The following is a 20,550-nucleotide window of genomic DNA, read 5'->3' on the forward strand; positions in this document are numbered from 1 at the left end:
TTCACCCCTGAGGACTCCTCCACATCTACAAGTCTATGATTCTGGCTCTCCCCGTTCCTCTCCTCTTGGCATTAGTTTCTAGAACTTTCCAGGAGACAAAATATCTGATTCATTCATTCCCAGAGATACTTATTCCTGGGACTGAGATAGGAGTCACCCCCATGAACCTCATTAACCAAACTCAACACTGATTTTTCAGCTTTGTTTTCCCCAGTCTACTCTGAGCAGCCCACACCTTGCTCTTGCTTGGCCTAGGCCTGGGTTAATTAAAGTCCTTAATTAATAGATCATCTGTTATATCTGTTTAATCCTTTTATGGCCCATTTTGCCATCCAGAGACCTTGGGGAAGGGTGGTGGAAGGGCCTAACAGCTGTACTCTCTGCCAAGTCCCCCCCTCCCTCCCACTGGGTCCCCACTGCCAGGGGGGCAGACTTGGAACTTGGCAGGGGGTGGGACGAGGTGCACTGAAAGGGACCTACTAGTGGACAGGCAGTGGGGGCTTTGGGAGTCCTAGACCTGATGATTCTGCGGCCCATTTCTAAGGGCTGGTTCCCTGAAAGCTGAGTGGAGGACCACGTTTGGGGAGAGGAAATTCAGCATCTCACCTGAAATTAATTCCAGGACTTAGTGGCCAGGCTGGGGAGAGAAGAGGAAAAGGAAGATTCTTTTTTTTTTTTTTTAAAGATTTTATTTATTTATTTTGATAGAGAGAGATCACAAGTAGATGGAGAGGCAGGCAGAGAGAGAGAGGGATGGAAGCAGGCTCCCTGCTGAGCAGAGAGCCCGACTCGGGACTCGATCCCAGGACCCTGAGATCATGACCTGAGCCGAAGGCAGCGGCTTAACCCACTGAGCCACCCAGGCGCCCGGAAAAGGAAGATTCTTGACCAGGCAGAGAGAGATACCTTGTGCGCTAGGGGAGGGGTAGCGGGTAGCCCCTTAGATTCTCTGAAGGCTCAAACCTTGTTTTCCCCATTGAGAGTATTTTCTTTCGCTTAGAGAATAAAAACTGAAGATTCAAAGCATCTGACATTAAGTTCTCTTCCTTAGCCCTCCCCTCCTAAACAGATACACCCCCCTTTTCCTTTAGGGTAGAGGGTGCTTCAGGAGAGAAAGAATGCTGACCCAGGATTGAGGAAACGAAGAAAGGGGTTTCCTTTCTTCGCAGGAGCCCAAGACCAACCAGTAATGTTCAGGAACATTCCTTTCCTTGCTGGGGGCTGGGTGGGGGGGTGATTTCTCCAGAAGACAGAGGTTCTAATGGGAAAGAAACAAGGAGACAAGGAGGCACGCAATTACCCAGAGTCTTTTCCTTGGCAAAATGAAAGGCCAGAAACAAGAGGATTTTTGTGTGAGAGTGGGGAGCCCTGGGAAGAGCCCCTCAGGTTTCCTTAGCCAAAGGAATTTTCCTGTGCTGTCTCTGAGCAGGCTCATGTTGTTCAGGATATTGCTGCCAAGCTGTCTTTTCGCTTACCTGTAACACACAAGCCTTTCGAGCAAGGAGTTTCCACGATCCAAACATACGATTTTCACAGCTCCCTTTATCTGGCCCAAAGGTAAAAATCGATAAATGTTTTCATGATCCCCCCTCTACAGACGAGGGAGCTGAAGCTAGGGAAAGCAAATTGACTTGCCCAAGCTCACTCGGCAGGTGTGGGAGGGAGCCAAGCCAGCAGCCAGAACATTCTGAGCCTCAGACCAGGTTTCTTTCCTCTCTACCAGCTCTTTGCTCTGTTCTGCAGGGTTGAGCTTTCTGTTCTAACAGAACATCCCCTGAAACGGAGTGCAAACTGTCATTACAATGTGCCCCCAACAATTATTCCAGATATCGGGTTTGTAACTTGAGAGATGACTGACAGCCGTGCCTCGAGATTTAGAGAAGTGGCACTCTCACTGTGTACTGGGGACATCTGGGCCCCCATCCTACCGCAGAAGCCCAAGACCAACCAGAAACTTTCAGTCAATGCCTCGAGATTTAGGGAAGTGGCACTGTCACTGCGCACTGGGGACATCTGGGCTCCCACCCTACCGCAGAAGCCCAAGACCAACCAGAAATGTTCCTCAGGGCTGAACAGCAGCTGTGTTCTGAAGCAGATGGCAGACTATCACCCCCCTAGACCCGAAGTTTCCTGAAGCTGGAGCCCAGGTCTCTATAGACTTTGTCTGCTTTGCATATCATAGGTACTCAAAACCTTGTTGAATTGAAAACAATAGCTATTATTTTTCAAGCTTTTATTTATTTTTTTAAAGATTTTTTTTAAATTTATGTATTTATTTGACAGACAGAGATCACAAGTAGGCAGAGAGGGAGGAGGAAGCAGGCTCCCCGCTGAGCAGAGAGCCCGATGTAGGGCTCCATCCCAGGACCCCGGGATCATGACCTGAGCTGAAGGCAGAAGCTTTAACCCACTAAGCCACCCTTTTAGCCTAGCATCAGGTCAAGTGAGTGCCGTGCTCTACCTCATTGAATTGTCACAACAGCTATTCAGCTATTCAGCTATTCAAGTTCAACCAACTTGAGGCTCTCAGTGTCCTGAGAAGTGAGCCTGTGTAGTTCACACGTGGGCTAGACTCTTTTCTTCTGGCCCCACCACTCTTTCTCAGTCCCCCTCCTCCTCGACCCATTGTCCTCAATGTTGGTATCTCCAAAGCTCTAGTTTTCCCACCCAATCCACCTTCCATGGGTGATCTTAGGCACTAGCAACAACCATAGCCTAAAGTTACCAGATCTGAATCTAGCCTAGAGCCCCCACCTGGCCCCTGGCTTAGAATAGCCATCTGTTTTCTGGGCACCCTCCATTGGATGTACCATCAGCTTGGACCAGCTCGCCTGAGTTCATTACACATCTTGGTCTGCATTTCCTAGCTTCATTAATGACATCAGGGCATCTTGGTCAGAAACCTTGGTTGGCCTCCTCCGTCCTCTCTCTTCTCCAACTACACAGCCTCTGCTCATTGGACGCCCTCACCATCTCTTGCCCAGACTCTTGTAATCTCTCCCTAACTGGTATCTCTGACTCACCCAAGTCACGTTGCCCATGTCTCCCCAAATGCACCAACTAAATCTTGGGCATGACTCTTTCCCTTCCCCACACTCCAGCATATCTCCAACGGCAGGAATCCAGATTGGGTGCACGATATCTAGGGTCCCTGCTTATTTAAAATCTCCTCTGCCATCATTCTCCTCCACAGGGCTCTAGCAGGCCCAAATTTGTGTATTCTTGGGCTTCCTGCCCATTCCAACCATTTGACCCCACCATACCCTTGCATGTGCTGGTCCTTCGGGCTGGAATGCCCATCCCCACCTTGAGATGGGGGCTTCATATTTCTATACCTAGTGCCTCACACATGGTCTGCAAAGCCCTGTGGATCTGGGTTCTCTTTATCTCATTCTATTTTATTCCTCACTACAACTACACAATCTTCCACTGCCCTCCCCAACCCAGTCTGATTCCTGTATTACACTGCCTCAGCATAGGCTTCCCCTCCATACCGCTGAATCCTGTGGCAATTTTGCATCCATTTAAGTGACTATGTGATAAGTGTGAGTGTCTCCCTTTTCCACTAGAATGCAAGCTGCCCAGGAACAGGGTCGCTTCTGGTGATCACTACCTAATTAAGTGCATAAAAGCACACAATTCTTATAAAACATTAGGGGCTGTGTGGTATAGGAGACAGAACACACACACAGCTTTAAGAGCCAAGCAGGCCTGGGTTTAAATCTCAGCTCGGACACTTTGTGACGTTGAGAAAGTTGTCAAATCTCACCTAAGGTCAGATTCTTCATCTTGAACAAATAAATGAATGAATTAATTTTTTTTTCTTCTTTAAATAATTTTATTTATTTATTTGGCAGAGAGAGAGACATGAGAGAGGGAATATAAGCAGGGAAAGAGGGAGAGGGAGAAGCAGGCTTCCCTCGGAGCAGGGAACCAGATGTGGGGCTCGATCCCAGGACGCTGGAATCATGACCTGAGCAGAAGGCAGACGCTTAATGACTGAGCCACCCAGGCGCCCCTGAATGAATGAATTTTTATTTTATTTTTAATTGTAGATTCTTCATCCATAAACCCAATGCAATACTTCTTGTGTATGTGCAGTGTTCAGTAGGAGCTCAAGAAATGGTAGTAGTGGGACACCTGTGTGGCTCAGTGGGTTAAGCTTCTGCCTTCGGCTCAGGTCATGATCCCAGGGTCCTGGGATGGAGGCCCACATGGAGACCTGCATTGGGCTCTCTGCTCAGCGGGGAGCCTGCTTCCCGCCTGCTCTGTGCCTGCCTCTCTGCCTACTTGTGATCCCTCTCTCTCTGTGTTAAATAAATAAATAAAATCTTAAAAAAAAAAAAAAAAGAAATGGTAGTAGTTACCCTTTGTATCCAAGGATGTTTGCCGAATAAATATTTAATTCATGTCACTTCATGTTTTGAAAGGTTCTTCATGATTGTAAAATGTATTCCTGTCATTCTGAAATTACTCTGGATGTGTAAATCTCATATTTTAAAAATCTGCTGGCTCATTCCCACTTTGCAGATGGTGAACCTAAGGTACAAAGAACTGAAATGACTATCCGAGTCAGGGATCAGGTCCAGGTCAGTGCTCAAGCTAATTAAAAAAAAAAAAAAAAATCAGAATTAACTGTTGTACCTATCAAATGACATAATCTAGTGTTTAAACTGAGAGAATCTGCTCATTTCCTTTAGTTACTGATCTCCTGCCATTGAAAGGTGGGTTTGTGGCGTGGAAAGTGTGTGGATAGACCTGAAAACCTGAAGATGTAGGTTCTGGTCCTGTTCACATTCCAGATCCTCACATGAAAAGGCAAGAGTAAGGGAGAAATATCGTGATTTCACCCAGGTGTGATTTCTTATTTCATGTAGAAATGCTAGATAAGGGGCACCTGGGTGGTTTAGTCCTTGGTCGCCTGCCTTCAGCTCAGGCTCAGGTCATGATCCCAGGGTCCTGGGATGGAGCCCTGCATTGGGCTCCCTGCTCAGCAGGAAGCCTGTTTCTCCCTCTCCCAGTCTCCCTTCTTGTATACCCTTTCTCGCTGCCTCTGTCAAATAAATAAATAAAATCTTTAAAAAAAAAAAAAAAGGGAAGAAAGAAAGAAAATGCTAGATAAGTGCAGGATCTCAGTAGAATGACTATTCTTCCGGGATACCACAAACTCTTGACAGTCCGGGATGCTGCCATTTTCCTCTGCACCCCTCCCTCCTCCAGCCCCACCCCCCAGCACCTACCGCAGTGGTGTGAAATGAGAAGACTCAAGAAAAGTCTGTTGAAGGAATGAACACTTTTCTGAGTGAATGAAAGAAGGCCTGTGACTTCTTTTTTCCACCTCCAGCTCCCCCTTTGTGGGGGTGGTTGTGGAAGGGATAACCGTCACTCAAAACTGGCCCCAGGGTAGGAAAACAGGTTTGTCACGGAAGGAAATTGAAGATGCTGCATTTCTATTGGAGATTGACTCTCAATTTCCGATCAGACGGTGAGCTTCCTGAGTGGAGAGTAGGAGCCTGTCTTACTCATTTTTGTTTTCCCTGCTCAGCTCAGGGGCTTGGTCCCAGCTCTAGAGAAGCACAGGGATACGCTGGGACGGGGAGACTGAAGGAGGAGCCCTCAGGTGTGGTTCAGGCCCCTCCAGAATACAACTCTAGACTGTTCCTTAACCATGTGGATTTGGGGGTGAGCTGTAAATGGAATGGAGAGCAAAAAGCACGTTAGGAATACTTTAGAATGCTTTAGGAAGTATTCTTCCTAAAGCAGTGAAAAGAAAAATTCTCCAGGATACAATAAGGACCATTTTCACATTGTAAAGAACTTGAAAATCTGCTTATCATTCAACGGGGGGGGGGGGGGGGCCGCGGGTCAAATCCTGTCCAACCTGGATCTGTTATACGTATCCACTTAGAGTTTTTTTCTTCTTCTGCCCATTCCATTCTTCTTTTTCTCTCAAATCTCTTTTGTTGTTTCTGTTTGGTTTGCAAAGCAATCCTTTTCTAGATCGGAGCAGGAAACACCTCGCCAGGCTGGGAGGACTTATTGTACTGAGAAGTAAAGGATTTTCAAAACTCAACTTTCTTTCTTCTTTTTAAGTTATCCCCCCCCCCCTTTCCCTTGGAAGACACGGTAGAGGTAATTGATCCATCATCCAGTATCAGGCCCTGGAGATTTACACGCAAATCCCTCCTAACCTCCCCGCCCCCAAACCCTTGCCCAAATTTAAAATCCTAGGAGGGGAAAGATAGAAGACCGTTCTAAACTAGTAGGAACCCTTCTGGCGGCCACCACCCATCCCCAACCAGGTGAGAGACGGGGGAGACGGGGTAGGTAATCCGCCACAACCCCCCAGCCTCTCCCTCGCCACACAGGCCACCTCTTTCTGGTGTGGAATCACTTAAGGTTTGGGTAAAACTCCCCTCTCTTCCAGGAGACAGTATCTGGAAACTTTTAGGGGACGGAGGCAGAGGTGGGGAGAGAGGAGGAAAATGCCCGCAACGGCCTAAGAGAGTCATCTCTTCACTCAAAACTGCCCGTCACCCCCCACCCCCCACCATTAACTTTCGATTAAGACCTCCCCGTTATGGCAACTAAACTTTACTTTGCATAATTAAGATTTGCCTCGGAAGAAGGGGGAGGGAGAAGCCGCAGCTCTCGGCCATTCTCCTTCACCTCTCCCCCTATCACCCCCGCCCCATCCCTCCAGCTCTGGGCCTCTAAGTTCCTGAGTTTTCTCACTTTGAGGTGCCACCGAACACAAAGAACCATAATGGGCTCCTTTGTGCTCGCTACGGGGCAATTACGCCCTGGAGTCCAGGCCCCTTTAAGAGCCTCTTAAAGAGACAGGCTCTCATTTTTCAGAGGGTTATTTAAGGGTGTGTTTAAGGGGGAGGGGCGAGGCAAACTCCTAGGGGTCTGCGTACTGGGTGAGGTGAAACTTTTTGTCTGCACTCCTTGAGGAGGAGCTGAGAGAAATGTCTTTGTGAGCCGCTCGTTTTTTAAAAAAAGTGTTTTTCTCTCTCTGAAACATTTTTTAAAGTTGAGGTTTTTCACTTGATTTGAAAAACTGGACTGGAATAGGTGGGGTGCTAGGAGCAGGGGCGGAGGCAAGGATTTAAAGAAGCCGTACCAGCGAGAGCGCCTTAGGCCCCCAGGAGAAGAGTGATCCAGGGCCGAGTGGCTTGGGTCTGCCGCAATTCTGGGGCTTGTGTGTCTCCGGATCTCGCCGCCGCGACTCCGGAGAAATCCCGTGCTGGGCAAACAGCCCCTAATATAATAATAGCTTGTCTCTTTAAAAAGCAAAAGGGGGGGGGGAAAGTTTTGTTGGCATCTGGTTTCTGATCTCATTATGTTGTGGTCGACCAATCCAGCCCTCGGGGCTGGTCCTGGGGTTTAAATCTGATTGGCCGAGAGCACATTTTGGGATGGTGCTTAGAGCTCGACGGGGCGGTTTCAAGGATCCCTTTTTTGGGGGGCTGAGAGGAGGGCGGGGCCGCCGGCGGGGGCCCCCTTGAAACCGACTAATTGGGATCGGAGAGGCCGAGGTGAGGGCTGGAGGAACGCACAAAGGAGTCGCTGGGCGGAGAAGGGAGGGGAGAGGCGAGAGGAGGAGAAAGAAGAGGAGAGAGGGCAAGCAGCGCGCGGTGTCTCGGGCTGCTCAGTCGGACCGCGGCGAGCTAGCCGGCAGGCGCGCCGCCCCCCTCCCCCGCCCGGCCTCCCCAACTCTGCGGCCGCCAGCAAACTTTGCAAAGAGGCGCGGGAGGCGGCGGCGAGGCGGCGGCGGGGAAGGCGCGCGGTCTCGGGCCTGGGGCGGGGGCGGGGGGGCGCCCGGGAGCCGAGTGGGGGGCGGCGGCCAGCATGCGGCCCCGCAGCGCCCTGCCCCGCCTGCTGCTGCCGCTGCTGCTGCTGCCGGCCGCTGGGCCGGCCCAGTTCCACGGGGAGAAGGGCATCTCCATCCCAGACCACGGCTTCTGCCAACCCATCTCCATCCCGCTGTGCACGGACATCGCCTACAACCAGACCATCATGCCCAACCTTCTGGGCCACACGAACCAGGAGGACGCGGGCCTGGAGGTGCACCAATTCTACCCGTTGGTGAAGGTGCAGTGCTCCCCCGAACTGCGCTTCTTCTTGTGCTCCATGTACGCGCCCGTGTGCACCGTGCTGGAGCAGGCCATCCCGCCGTGCCGCTCCATCTGCGAGCGCGCGCGCCAGGGCTGCGAGGCGCTCATGAACAAGTTCGGCTTCCAGTGGCCCGAGCGCCTGCGCTGCGAACACTTTCCGCGCCACGGCGCAGAGCAGATCTGCGTGGGCCAGAACCACTCCGAGGACGGCACGCCGGCGCTGCTCACCACCGCACCTCCGCCGGGCCTGCAGCCGGGGGCCGGGGGCACCCCGGGCGGCCCGGGCGGCGGCGGCGGCTCTCCCCCGCGCTACGCCACGCTGGAGCACCCGTTCCACTGCCCGCGCGTTCTCAAGGTGCCGTCCTATCTCAGCTACAAGTTCCTGGGCGAGCGCGACTGCGCGGCGCCCTGCGAGCCCGCGCGGCCCGACGGCTCCATGTTCTTCTCGCAGGAGGAGACGCGCTTTGCGCGCCTCTGGATCCTCACCTGGTCTGTGCTGTGCTGCGCCTCCACCTTCTTCACCGTCACCACCTACCTGGTGGACATGCAGCGTTTCCGCTACCCCGAGCGGCCCATCATCTTTCTGTCGGGCTGCTACACTATGGTTTCGGTGGCCTACATCGCGGGCTTCGTGCTCCAGGAGCGCGTCGTGTGTAACGAGCGCTTTTCCGAGGACGGCTACCGCACGGTCGTGCAGGGCACCAAGAAGGAGGGCTGCACCATTCTCTTCATGATGCTCTACTTCTTCAGCATGGCCAGTTCCATCTGGTGGGTCATCCTGTCGCTCACTTGGTTCCTGGCGGCGGGCATGAAGTGGGGCCACGAGGCCATCGAGGCCAACTCGCAGTACTTCCACCTGGCCGCGTGGGCCGTGCCGGCGGTCAAGACCATCACGATCCTGGCCATGGGCCAGATTGACGGCGACCTGCTGAGCGGCGTGTGCTTCGTGGGCCTCAATAGCCTGGACCCGCTGCGGGGCTTCGTGCTGGCGCCGCTCTTCGTGTACCTGTTTATCGGCACGTCCTTCCTCCTGGCCGGCTTCGTGTCCCTCTTTCGCATCCGCACCATCATGAAGCACGACGGCACCAAGACGGAGAAGCTGGAGCGGCTGATGGTGCGCATCGGCGTCTTCTCGGTGCTCTACACCGTGCCCGCCACCATCGTCATCGCCTGCTACTTCTACGAGCAGGCCTTTCGAGAGCACTGGGAGCGCTCGTGGGTGAGCCAGCACTGCAAGAGCCTGGCCATCCCGTGCCCGGCGCACTACACGCCGCGCATGTCGCCCGACTTCACCGTCTACATGATCAAATACCTCATGACGCTCATCGTGGGCATCACGTCGGGCTTTTGGATCTGGTCCGGCAAGACGTTGCACTCGTGGAGAAAGTTCTACACCCGGCTCACCAACAGCCGGCACGGCGAGACCACCGTGTGAGGGGCTGCCCCAGCAGCCGTGTACCCAGGCGGGCCTCTCCCCCCCACCCCGCCCGCGCGCCCGCACGGGGCGTTGGGGGGGCGCCTTGCCTCTGCGGGGGTGGGGGTGGGGGGCCTCCTACAGACTCCTTATTTTATTTTTTTAAATAAAGAACAATCGAAACCATTTCTCTTTTAGGTTGCTTTTAAAGAGAACTCTGTTCGATGCCCCCAGCAGGTTTGTAATTAAAACTGTAAATAGTCTTGTAAATTTAATTATATATTTTCTATTTAAAAGAAAAACGGAAAAAAAAGGGGGGAGCGCCAAGGGGCCCCGAGGCTGAGGAATGAAGGGAGGGGGCTTTGGGGGGCGTCCTCTCCTTTCTTCAGTGCCCTTTTCAAACACCATCCCCTACTTTGGTTCGAATATTTTGGTGTTTTGGCAGGGCTGGGCCTGCTGGAAGAGGTGTTTCTGGGACGAGGTGGATGGAGGAGGGGGTTAGATTCAACTCCCAGAGCCAAATCTGTGAGCCTTCTCGCTGGGCCTGTGGAAGTCGCTGGGTGTTTCCGAACAAGACTTGGGTTCCTCTTGTTTTATTCCCTTTCTCTCCCCACATGACCTGTCTCCTTCACTCGATCTTTGGAGCATTCCCCAAAGAGATCGGGCTAACCCCGCGAGTGGGATGGGGGGACAGGGCGAGATGGGGTGCGGAATGGCCGCCTCCCCCCGCAGGCTGGAAGATCATTCTTCTCTTTGACTTTTCTTTTCAGCTTGCTGCCCCAAGCGCTTGGAGTGGGCAGAAAGTGCTTTGTAGTGCTTTGTGAAATGTGTTCCGAAACAAAACCGCCCCCCACCCCACCTCCGCCACTACCTTGAGTACCAATCCTGACTGTCTCCATTTTTAGGGAGAGCCTTAGCTCACAAATGTTGGGGTTCTGAGATGCCCTTGTGTCTTTCCCCTTCCCTTGTAGTTGGCTCCCTGCCACTTCCCAACCGAATATCTTCTCTGGCATTCAGTTAAGAAGTTTGCAGGTTGGTTTGTGCTTTATGTGTGGGTTTTTGTTGTCCCCCCCCCCCCCCCCCCGCGCGCAAAAAAAAAGCAATAAAAATGGGTTGAGTTGAAGGGAGGGGACGGATAGGCTGGTGGGATTTTTAGTTTAACTTTGACAAAAGACTTCTTTTCAAACTTGTCCAGAAAGGGAAACGAAAAAAAAGTGGGTATCTTTGCTTTAGAAGAAGGCTCTAGGCAGTCTCTTTGTGACTGTGGGGGTGGGGTTGGGTGTTTACAGGACATTCTATATCTCAAGATTGATAGAATGTTTACAACAGATGTTTCTTATCTTCTCCCTAAAACCCCAAAATAAAAGGCAAGACTTTTCTTAAAGTGTCTTTCCCGCTGGTATGAGAATTGATTGCAATTTCCAATACACATCATTTCCCTCAACTATTTGGAATATTTTAGAATTTTAACTCCAAATGATTGATTTGAAGACCAAGGGGTGGGGTGGAACCAGTATGGCACAGAACCCAATTTTTCACCATCTCCTGTTTCTTGATAATAGTGCAAATTAAAAGCTAATAATCATAATAAAGCACATTTAATTATCTTCTAGAGATCTAGCCCTTTAATTGTATTTAACAGGGTTGTAACATTTTATTAGTTTAACCAAACCACACACCCCCTTTCCCTCTCCCCGGACCTACTTGGTTGGGGGTTGGGGTGGAGAAGAGGTTCCCTGCCCCAGACCTTGCTTTTTTTTTAGCTAAAATATGGGGGAAAGGGTGCCTTACCACCCTTTGTTGGCATTCTTTGGGATAAGGGAGAAAGTAAGTTAGAACCCCTACTTCCATTTGTTTGTGTGTGTTAGTTTATGTTGGGGGAGGGGACCTGGAAATGTTTGGTGGTAATTGAAGTCGTATGTGGGGCTTTGTTTGGAATTGTATGAAGCCTGGGGATTTCAGCAGAGCCCCCTTCTCAAAATATGTAACCTTCCACCAAATGATTTGTGTGGGGGAGGAGGGGTCAACGTTATAAGTTAAAACTAGCTTTTTCTCAACTGAGGGCGTGTACCAAGTCCTAATATGAGATGATATCAACTATCAAAGCAGCAGGCAGGGGAGCCACTCCCCTGTAGCTCCATTTGTTGCAAAATTCTAAAGGAACCCCACAAGGCCTGGAGGAAAGAGTTAAATTACAAATTGTGAGTGCCTCTCCGGGAAAGAATGGTGAAAGCCTGGGGGTAGGGGGAGGGGTTCCAGTGGTGGAGATGGAGCCTGGTGGGGAGAGCTGGTCTCTTGAAGATTTCGCGGAAGAGCCCGCCCTGCACCCCTCCTCCTGCCTCGAAGCCCCCAGGAGCCCAGCTCTGCCTGCTTTGGGTACATCTGTCAGTGGGCTCTCACGCTGATAGCAGGAGCACATGGTGGACTGCCCACAATAATCTTTCCTTCCCTGAGCTGGGGTGAGAGGGAGGGAATTTGGGCAAAGATGGTAAGTCACCCGCCAGTGGAGGGGAAGAAGGCCCAAGAAAATGGAAAAAATGAGTTTTCTGGTGGTGTGTGTTGGGGGGAGAAGATACGTGAAGGACAGTTCTAGATGCCCTCCCCTTCCCCAATGTGGGGGGGGGGGTGGGCAAAGGGCTAATTACCTGATAGAAAGTAGTGGGGGAATTCCTGCCTGGCTGTTGTCACTGCTTTAAGGAACCAGCTCTCAGAGGAGGGAAGTGTTAGCCCAAAGAGCCTGAGCCTGGAACAGAGACCCAGAGGCAAACTGTCTGAGCTCTGCCACACCTGGAGAGGGGTCTCTATGCCCTTATGATAAACACCAGGGCTTGGGAGTCTACTTTTGCAGATTTCTCGGTCACCCTATGGGTAGTCCCAAAGGGGCTAAGGGAGGCTTTGGTGGAAGGTCTACAGCCCAAAGGAAAGCCTTGCACCTGAGACCAGGCTTTGGTCTCACAGGGCTTCCTACCTGTTCTCCCGTCCAACCCCCAGACCACAAAGGAGAAGCTGGTTGTCTAGGTTCTAGGCTTAGGGCATTTTTTCCTCCAGACTCCTCCCTCCTCCCTTGATCAGACTTTGGCTTTTCCACCCCCCACCCCTAACTCTCCTCCTGAAAATGGTTCCATTAGTTGCAAACTCTGTGTTCTTTAAGAACCAGCCCCAGAAGAGGACCCTCAGGGTTTCCACGACAAAATTCTTCTAAACATCCGCAAACAGCGAGGATCACTAGGCTCTGGAGCTGGTGACTTCTGGATTCTAGGGTGTTGGAGCCCTAGATCTGGGCTGGATTCCAAAAGCGGAGAGATGCTGTCCCAGGGTGCTGTGGGGCGCATGTCTGGGGAAACCGAGCCCAGATTCTGCCAACTCTAGGGCATCGTGCTTCTGTTCATCTCCGTCACGGAAGCACAGTCCCTTCCTTCCCTACACTCACCTTCCTTTCCTCAAGTTGGATTTTAAACTGGGCTACTGACCCATCTAAGAACCTGAAAAATCTTTAGAGCTTCTCCTGGGAGAAAATGGCCAGACTCCTGTGAACACACAATTTTGCATGAATTTTGGGGGATCAACGAATTCTCTATCTGTGCCCCCTGCCCCATCCCCAAGCTAGCTTTCCAGCTCCTGGTTTAGACATCTCCTCCTCCTGAGGAGGGGGTCTCTCCACCTCTTCGATGGGCATCCTTTATAACTTTCCTGGGGTGGGGAGTAGGGGGGCGGTGTTGGGGGGAATCTGCGCCACAAGTGTCCAATTACTTCTACTATGGAAAGGGGGATCAGGAGGGGAAACCATCAGGTCTATAAAACCAGGAACATCCCCCAACCCAGATTATTCCCTCAACCCTGCCTCTCTGGAAGGTAACAGATTATCGAGGGAACGAGTAATATTTTTGGAGTCGAGGGGAAAAAACAGGCAAAAGACAGACACACACAGGCCGATCATGGTCGTGAGTGCAGACTTAGGCACGAGACGGTATCCGCTCCGAGCCTGACCTCGGAGTCCCTGTCCTCATCAGTAAAAAGGCCGTGGTACCGGTCCCGGGAGCTTGCGTGAGGATTAGATGGGCGCGGGTACAGAGCCAGCACATTAAAGTTCAGTAAATTGTAGCCCTCTTCCCATTACTTAGGTTAATTCCTAAAAGAATCTGCATCAAAGGATGTACATTTCTTCAGGGCTTTTTACCCTATTGTTGCTGATAGTTTTAACAAAATAGAGTGATTTCCTGTGCTCCCGGGTTTTGCACCTGACTCTGGATGCCAGCTCACAGTCCAGAGGCTCTCGGAGGTGGTTGGGCCATGTTTTTCTCTCCCTCTCTCTTCTGATGAGGACAGAAATGTCTTACCCGCCTGAGTGAGCAGGGCACACACACGGGCGGGCTCTCTCTCCAGCCAGCTTTGAAGCCGGCTAATTAGGGCTAGGGCTGTCACAGCTGGCTTCCCCTGCACCTCCCCTCCACCCCTCTGCCTCCCCTCTACCCCTGCGCCTCCCCCCACCCCTCGGCCCTCCTCCTCGGTCCCCAGTCCCAGCCTCACAGCCTGAGAGCCCCTCCTTCGGGGCCTTGCCTTGCCTGGCTTTGCCCTCCACAGCCGGCCCGCTTGTGGCCCTTCCAGACTGCCTGATCAGGGCTGGGATCTGATGCCTGGAGAAAGGACAAGACGGGACTTGGGACGTGGAATAAACCCAGGAACAACTGATTGGGTTCAGAGAGGACTGCCTATGGCCCAGGACCCTCCTCCTGATTCCTAATGAAGCCTGGAGAGGAGCCGGCCTGGGCTGCGGGCTGAGCCCTGGGCCCTTTGTTTGAGAGCCAAGCTTTCTGAAGGCTCCAGCCTCCCAACCTGGCCCTTATAATTAGCCCCAATCAGAGTGTTTATGTAGGGGCCTCCTGCGGAACTCAGAGCCCCGAGATTTCATTCCAAACCTGGAGGAGGAGGGGCAGGAAAGGGATTTGTGTTGGGACAGGAGAAAAAGGAGGATGGGGTTAGCCAGTGTGGAGAAGGAGGCCTGGGGGGAGGGGAGGGGAGGAGGTCTTGGAGCTGGGAGGACCACCACCCTCCCCATTGGGTCCCGGCTGGGGTCAGGACCCCTCCCAGGGTAGCAGGCGCCCTGGCATCCTGACCCGGGCTGGGCCTGCACGCCTTCTGGGCAGGCTCTGTGGGTGGGTGGGCTTGTGCCAATCGGAAATGGTTTGGATATAATTAACCCAGCTAATCACCAGCCTCAGCCCGCTGGGAGGGGAGGGCACAACCCAGCGTCCCAGCTCCCCCAGGAAGCTCCGGTCTCCTGTTCTTCCTCCGATGGGGCCAGGGGTGTGCCAAGCCCTGCAGCTGCTGAGGGTGGTGGAGTCAGAGGACGGGCAGGGAAGGGATGGAGGAAGGGAGGGCGCCTGATTCTCATCTCTGGCCTCACCCTCAAGGGGGAATGCGACAGCAGGGAGTGGGCCTAGAGTGGCCATGCTGTGCTGGTGGGGGCAGGGGCACAGAAGCAGGAATTGTGGGTGGGAGGGGGGGGTGTTCCCAGCCACTGCTTGCAGGTGGCACTGGGTGTGTCCCTGACCCCTACTGCCTTTCCCTCTGGGTCTAGGCCTCCCAGGGAACTCTGTGGGGTGGGACTTGGCTTGAAGGGATTTCTGCCTACTGGGTTGAATGTCTTTTGGTCACAGTCTCGCAAGGCCTCCAAAGAGTGTCCCAACCCCCTCCCTCCCTCAGCACATAAGGCTTTCCAAGGTCTGGATCTGGCTCCTCGCTTTCTAGTCTCACTTCCCACTGTCCATTCCTACACTCCTTTGTGCCTTCTCCAGAACTCTGATGTTCTCAGACCCGCCATGCTCCATGACTTCGCCAAGTACGGTTCCTGTGGCTCAAATGTCCTTCCCTTTCCTTAGCCTAGATAGTAACTTTTATTGCCTCAGAATGTGCCTGAGGTCGGGTGGCCCCTCTGCAGACAACCGTACCCCTAGCCAATCCTGTCGCCGCACTGTTCTCTATGGTCCCGGCACGTCATCATTATTGTTCATCTCCTTTCATGACTATGACCTCCTTGAGGGGGAGCCCGTGTTTGGTCTTTCATCTCTGTATCCCTGAGCCTAGCGATACGCCTGGCACATAGTGGGTGCCCAAGATCACAGGCTCTGGAGACAGACAACTTGGGCGTGAATCTGCCTTAGCCCCTTGCTAGGTGTTGACCTTGGGCAAGTTAACTTCTCTGTAAATGGGAATAGTAATAATACTTACCTTTCAAGACTGGTTTGAGGATTAAACAATCTGATTCAAGTAAAATCTTTTTTTTTTTTTTTTTAAAGATTTTATTTATCTCTTTGGCAGAGACAGATCACAAGTAGGCAGAGAGGCAGGCAGGAAGCAGGCTCCCCGCCAAGCAGAGAGCCCGATGCGGGGCTCAATCCCAGGACCCTGAGATCATGACCTGAGCCGAAGGCAGAGGCTTTAACCCACTGAGCCACCCAGGCACCCCTCAAGTAAAATCTTTAAAGTAGTGGCTGGCACATAATAAATGCTTATTTACTGTGTTGGCTCAGTATTTAGTGTATAGTTAGTATAAGCCTACCATGGCTCAGGAGCTTGCCAAACTATAGAGAAGCACAAATTCAGTCCCCACCCACATGGAGACCATCTAGTTTAAGCCAATGAATGGATTAATGGGATTTCTGAGTTTTTATGTTTTCTTAAATAAGCTTACTATATAAGTGTTTGAGAATATATCTATATTCAAATATGGAATCATGATGTATCTATTTGGATAGTATAAAGCATGCAATAAAATCCCTTATAAACCTGACATATGTAATCAGTTTTTTTGAGCATGCGAGACCTGCTTCTAGGACAGAAGTTCTAGGACAGAAGTTTCTGGAAGCCTCCTGCTCAGTCTGCGCTGCTAAGGAGAATGTTAAAAAAATTTTTTTTCTACCAGAAAGAATAATTACTCTTATACAAATACACACAATAAACACATCAACATTTTCATTTAGCTCCTCAGTTAATGAAGGAATCTGTAAGATGTCAAGGAGACTCTGAAGAATGGAAAGATATCGAGGCATTCGATATACGAACGTTACGTAGATTTGCTTCATGGACAACTAGGCAATACTCACTGGGTGATATCAACTGTGTCTTCACCAGACACAATTCACATCTTATGGCTAAAAATAATTTCCATTATTATCAGTCACCTGAGTTGGAAAATAACTCAACGATAATAAGACTCAGACATAACCTGCCAGGAGACACAGTAATCCCCCCTCCAGAGTCATTATTTTAACCATTTCCAAGTCATTCACAATTTTCCTTGACAAGACTTTCTGAGCTTAGAACTCCCAAGATGATAAGTACCAGGCACCCCTTCCCCTCAAACAGCTTTCGTGGTGGTAGGGGGCTCAGTTCCATCCAGAGTGAGCTAAAATCTTCCAGCCACCCCCTGAGGTTGGCACGGTCTTTGTCCACCTCTTCTTCCCCACTCTGAGCTCTGGCTTTTCTCCCTCACCTTCCTCTTTCCCACCCCACCCCTCTCATCCCCTCCAACTATACAGTCCACCCATTCATCCTTTGTGGTAGCCATAATTTATTGAGTACTTTCTATGGGTGAGACGCCGTGCTAAGCACTATACTTTCATAATAGCATTTAATGTTCACAAGAACCATGAAATGAGTGCCGTCTTTACCTCAAATTACAGCATATTAAAGTCACCGGATTTCATGGAAACAGCTGTTTAGAGGGCATCTAGCCAGTCCGAGAAGAGGGAAAGCAGTCAGACTCTTAACCCCAATACCGGAAGTAGCAAATGGGGTCATTCCTCATGCCAGCTGTCATGAATTGGTAGTGGCTCCCCAGAGTACTGTGTTAAGATGGATTCTGAGGCATCCTCTCTGTTGGATGGAAGATAGTGCTGGAATCCACTAGTGATGTCTGTCATGGTCAGAGAATCAGAGAATGTAAAGGTTCGCAAGTACATCAGATGAGTGTCAGGCTGGCTTTATACTGCATTATCTCATGATCTCCGCAACATTTTTGTAACATTGCTGATGGCTGCCTCTCCATCTAAGGCCTGAGCCTCAGGGTCTGGATCTTAACGCCAGTTTTCTAGGTCTTTCTAATTCAAAGTGTGAGTCCATCTGTATTCTGCCCAGTCTTCCCCTCCACACCTCCCCGGCCCCCCCCCCCCAAGTACCATCACCTGGGAGCTTGCTAAAAAAGCAGAATCTTGGATCTGACCTCATACCTACCGAATCAGAAGCTGCATTTTAACAAGATGCCCTGGGGGGTTTGTTTGCACATTCGAAAGGAGCTGGTCCTGGGGACCTCTTTTCTCAGCTGCACCTGCCCCCACCCCTGTGGCCAGAATCCTCTTCTTCCCGGAAGGTGCTGGCTCAGGTCCAGGTCTGAGTATTCCCGACAGACCCTAATACTTAACCCAACAGAACCAGGTGTGTTCATGGACAATTTCAACTGAGGCTTGAGAACTTTAAGACATCCTCCCCCACCCTGGAAAAATCTTGCAGGATCCTCTGGCTTTTCCCATTAGGAGTGTGAGTGCCTCTGGGTCTGCAGGCCACACCCCTACAGCTCAGCACTCTCTCCTGTCCTGTTTTCTGAGACTCTGCAGAGTCTCGCTAGGGCCTCGAGAATCCAGCCCAAACTTTCCACGCTGGCTTTTGAGACCTTTGCCCCTTCTCATAGGGGCCCAGGGACGTGGGGTGGAGCCGGGCAGCACAGAGATGTGGAGGAGAAATAGTTGCTAAATCTTATTGGTTCAGCCATTGGTTCAGCCATTGGTTCAACCAGTGTTCTCTCCTGGGCACGGGGAGACAGTGATGACTAGAGCATGGTCTCTGTTCTTGATGAAAGTGGACGTATGAGCAGATGATGGCTGTATCATGTGATACAAAAGGCAAACACTGGGGTTCTTAAGAAAAAAAAACAAGGGCCTTCTAGGCAAAGGGAACCCCACGGGCAAAGCCATGGGAGAACATGGCATAATCAGGGAACAGCGAGAAGGAGAGCGTGCCTGGAGCATAGGATGAGTGTGGAGGAGAGTGCCAGAGCTGATCTAAGTAAGGATTTGGGCTGAGCCCCAGCAAAATTTCAATCTCACGCTGGCTTGGCCATGCAGCACACATCTGAGCCACCCCTGCCCGCTCGCAACGGCAGATCTCATTTCTTTACTGACTTGAACCAATCAGAACCAGGGGGTGCGGGCACACACACACACACACACACACACACACACCACAGGACATGTGAAAGCCAAACGTTAGTGGGTTTTGGATCTATGCCCTCTCTCTAATCAATGACTGGATTCCATCCCTACCAACACCCTCTTTTTGTGCCAACAGGAGCAGGGATGGCCAGTGATTTTGAACTTCCTGGTAAAGAACTCTGGGGCAGGACTTTGGGTCTCCCTGACCTGAGACATGGCTACAGATGGAAGAAGCGTTGGCTCTACGTATGTACCAGATCTGATTGTGCAACTATGTCTGGGTGTGTGTAGACGGGTATATGTGTGCGAACTGGTTGCCTTGATGTCTCAGGAGACATAATCCCAATTCCTTGTCAGAGAAAGAAGGATAGATTGGTCTACTGACATTCCAGTAAGATTCATATGGGAAACTTCCTTGGGGGCAGAAAGTGAGATGGCTATAATACCTTGTTTCAAATTATCTGACTCTCCTGTAGAAAGGCGGAGTATATGTCTCCTCGCCTTGACTCCTCACCTTTGACCAGTTGGCTATGGTGGAAGTGATGTCATAGGACGGATAAGTCTGGGTCATGAAAACCCATGCAGTTTCGACCTTGTTCATGGGAACCCTCACCCTCGGGCTGACAGAGCTGGCATATAAGAAGTTAGACTATCCAGAGACCACCATGCGAGAGAGGCCCCGTGTACGTGCTCTGGTTAATAGTTCTAGCTGAGCCCCGCCTTTCAGCCATCCCCACTAACACACTAGACAGATAGGTAAAGTCATCTTAATTTTACCTATCTTATTTTACCCAGACCAGCCCATCCATCAGCTGAATATCATTAGGTGTCCTCAGCGATGCCTGTGGAACAGAAGAACCACCCAACCAAGCCTTACCCAAATTCCTGACCCATAAATTGTGGGATATAATAAAATGGCTATTGTTTCAAGCTACTTGGTTTTAGTGTACTTTGTTACGCAGCAGTAGATTACTGAAACGTAACTAAGTTCTTTAAGTACTTACTATGTATCTGGAATTGTTCTAAGTATTTGACATGCATTAATTTTTGTAAAGATTTTATTTATTTATTTTTTTATTTATTTGAGAGAGAGAGAGAGCACAAGCAGGGGGTCACCAGGCAGAGCGAGAAGCAGGCTTTCCACTGAGCAAGGAGCCCTATATGGGACTCGATCATCATGACCTGAGCCGAAGGCAGAGGCTTAACCTGCTGAGCCACCCAGGTGCCCCGACATGCATTAATTCATTTATTCCTGAGAATGGGTTCCAGAGAGGTACCTGGGTAGCTTAGTGGGTTAAGCCTCTGCCTTTGGCTCAGTCATGGTCTCAGGGTTCCGGGATCAAGCCCTGCATTGGGCTCTCGGCTCAGTGGGGAGTCTGCTTCCCACCCGCTCTCTGCCTGCCTCTCTGCCTACTTATAATCTCTCTGTGTCAAATAAACAAATAAAATCTTTTTTTTTTTAAGATTTTATTTATTTATGTGACAGAGATCACAAGCAGGCAGGGAGGCAGGCAGAGAGAAAGAGAAAGGAAGCTCCCCGCTGAGCAGAGAGCCCGATGTAGGGCTCGATCCCAGGACCCTGGGATCATGACCTGAGCCAGAGGCAGAGGCTTTAACCCACTGAGCCACCCAGGCGCCCCTAAATAAATAAAATCTTAAAAAAAAAAAATGGGTTGCAGAAACCAAAGCAGTCAAGTAATCTCTTCAAGTTAACAGCCTGTAACTGTGATCACCTAGAACCTGAACCCAGGTTGTCTGACACTGGAGCCCATACTATTAACCCCCTCCCTTAGAGAGCAGAATAATAGAG

General features: G+C 51.0%; 1 protein-coding gene and 1 long non-coding RNA gene across 2 annotated transcripts; both read left to right on the forward strand.

Moving 5' to 3' along the window:
- The first annotated feature begins 6,875 nt into the window (after positions 1–6,875).
- Positions 6,876–19,654, forward strand: LOC116578464. The gene is made up of 4 exons (XR_004280887.1): positions 6,876–7,541; positions 9,733–11,735; positions 18,877–18,986; positions 19,536–19,654. It is a non-coding gene; the product is annotated as an uncharacterized LOC116578464 (long non-coding RNA).
- On the forward strand, positions 7,835–10,614 carry FZD2 (frizzled class receptor 2). The gene has a single exon (XM_032322823.1). It carries the CDS (start codon positions 7,855–7,857, stop codon positions 9,553–9,555), a length of 1,701 nt encoding a protein of 566 aa, XP_032178714.1. The 5' UTR covers positions 7,835–7,854; the 3' UTR covers positions 9,556–10,614.
- Positions 19,655–20,550: the final 896 nt, after the last annotated feature.

The sequence above is a fragment of the Mustela erminea genome, chromosome 18 (assembly GCF_009829155.1).
Source record: "Mustela erminea isolate mMusErm1 chromosome 18, mMusErm1.Pri, whole genome shotgun sequence".
Classification (NCBI taxonomy): domain Eukaryota; kingdom Metazoa; phylum Chordata; class Mammalia; order Carnivora; family Mustelidae; genus Mustela; species Mustela erminea.

Coding starts and splice junctions, on each gene's coding strand:
- FZD2 (XM_032322823.1), top strand. CDS start 7,855: ATGCGGCCCCGCAGCGCCCTGCCCCGCCTGCTGCTGCCGCTGCTGCTG.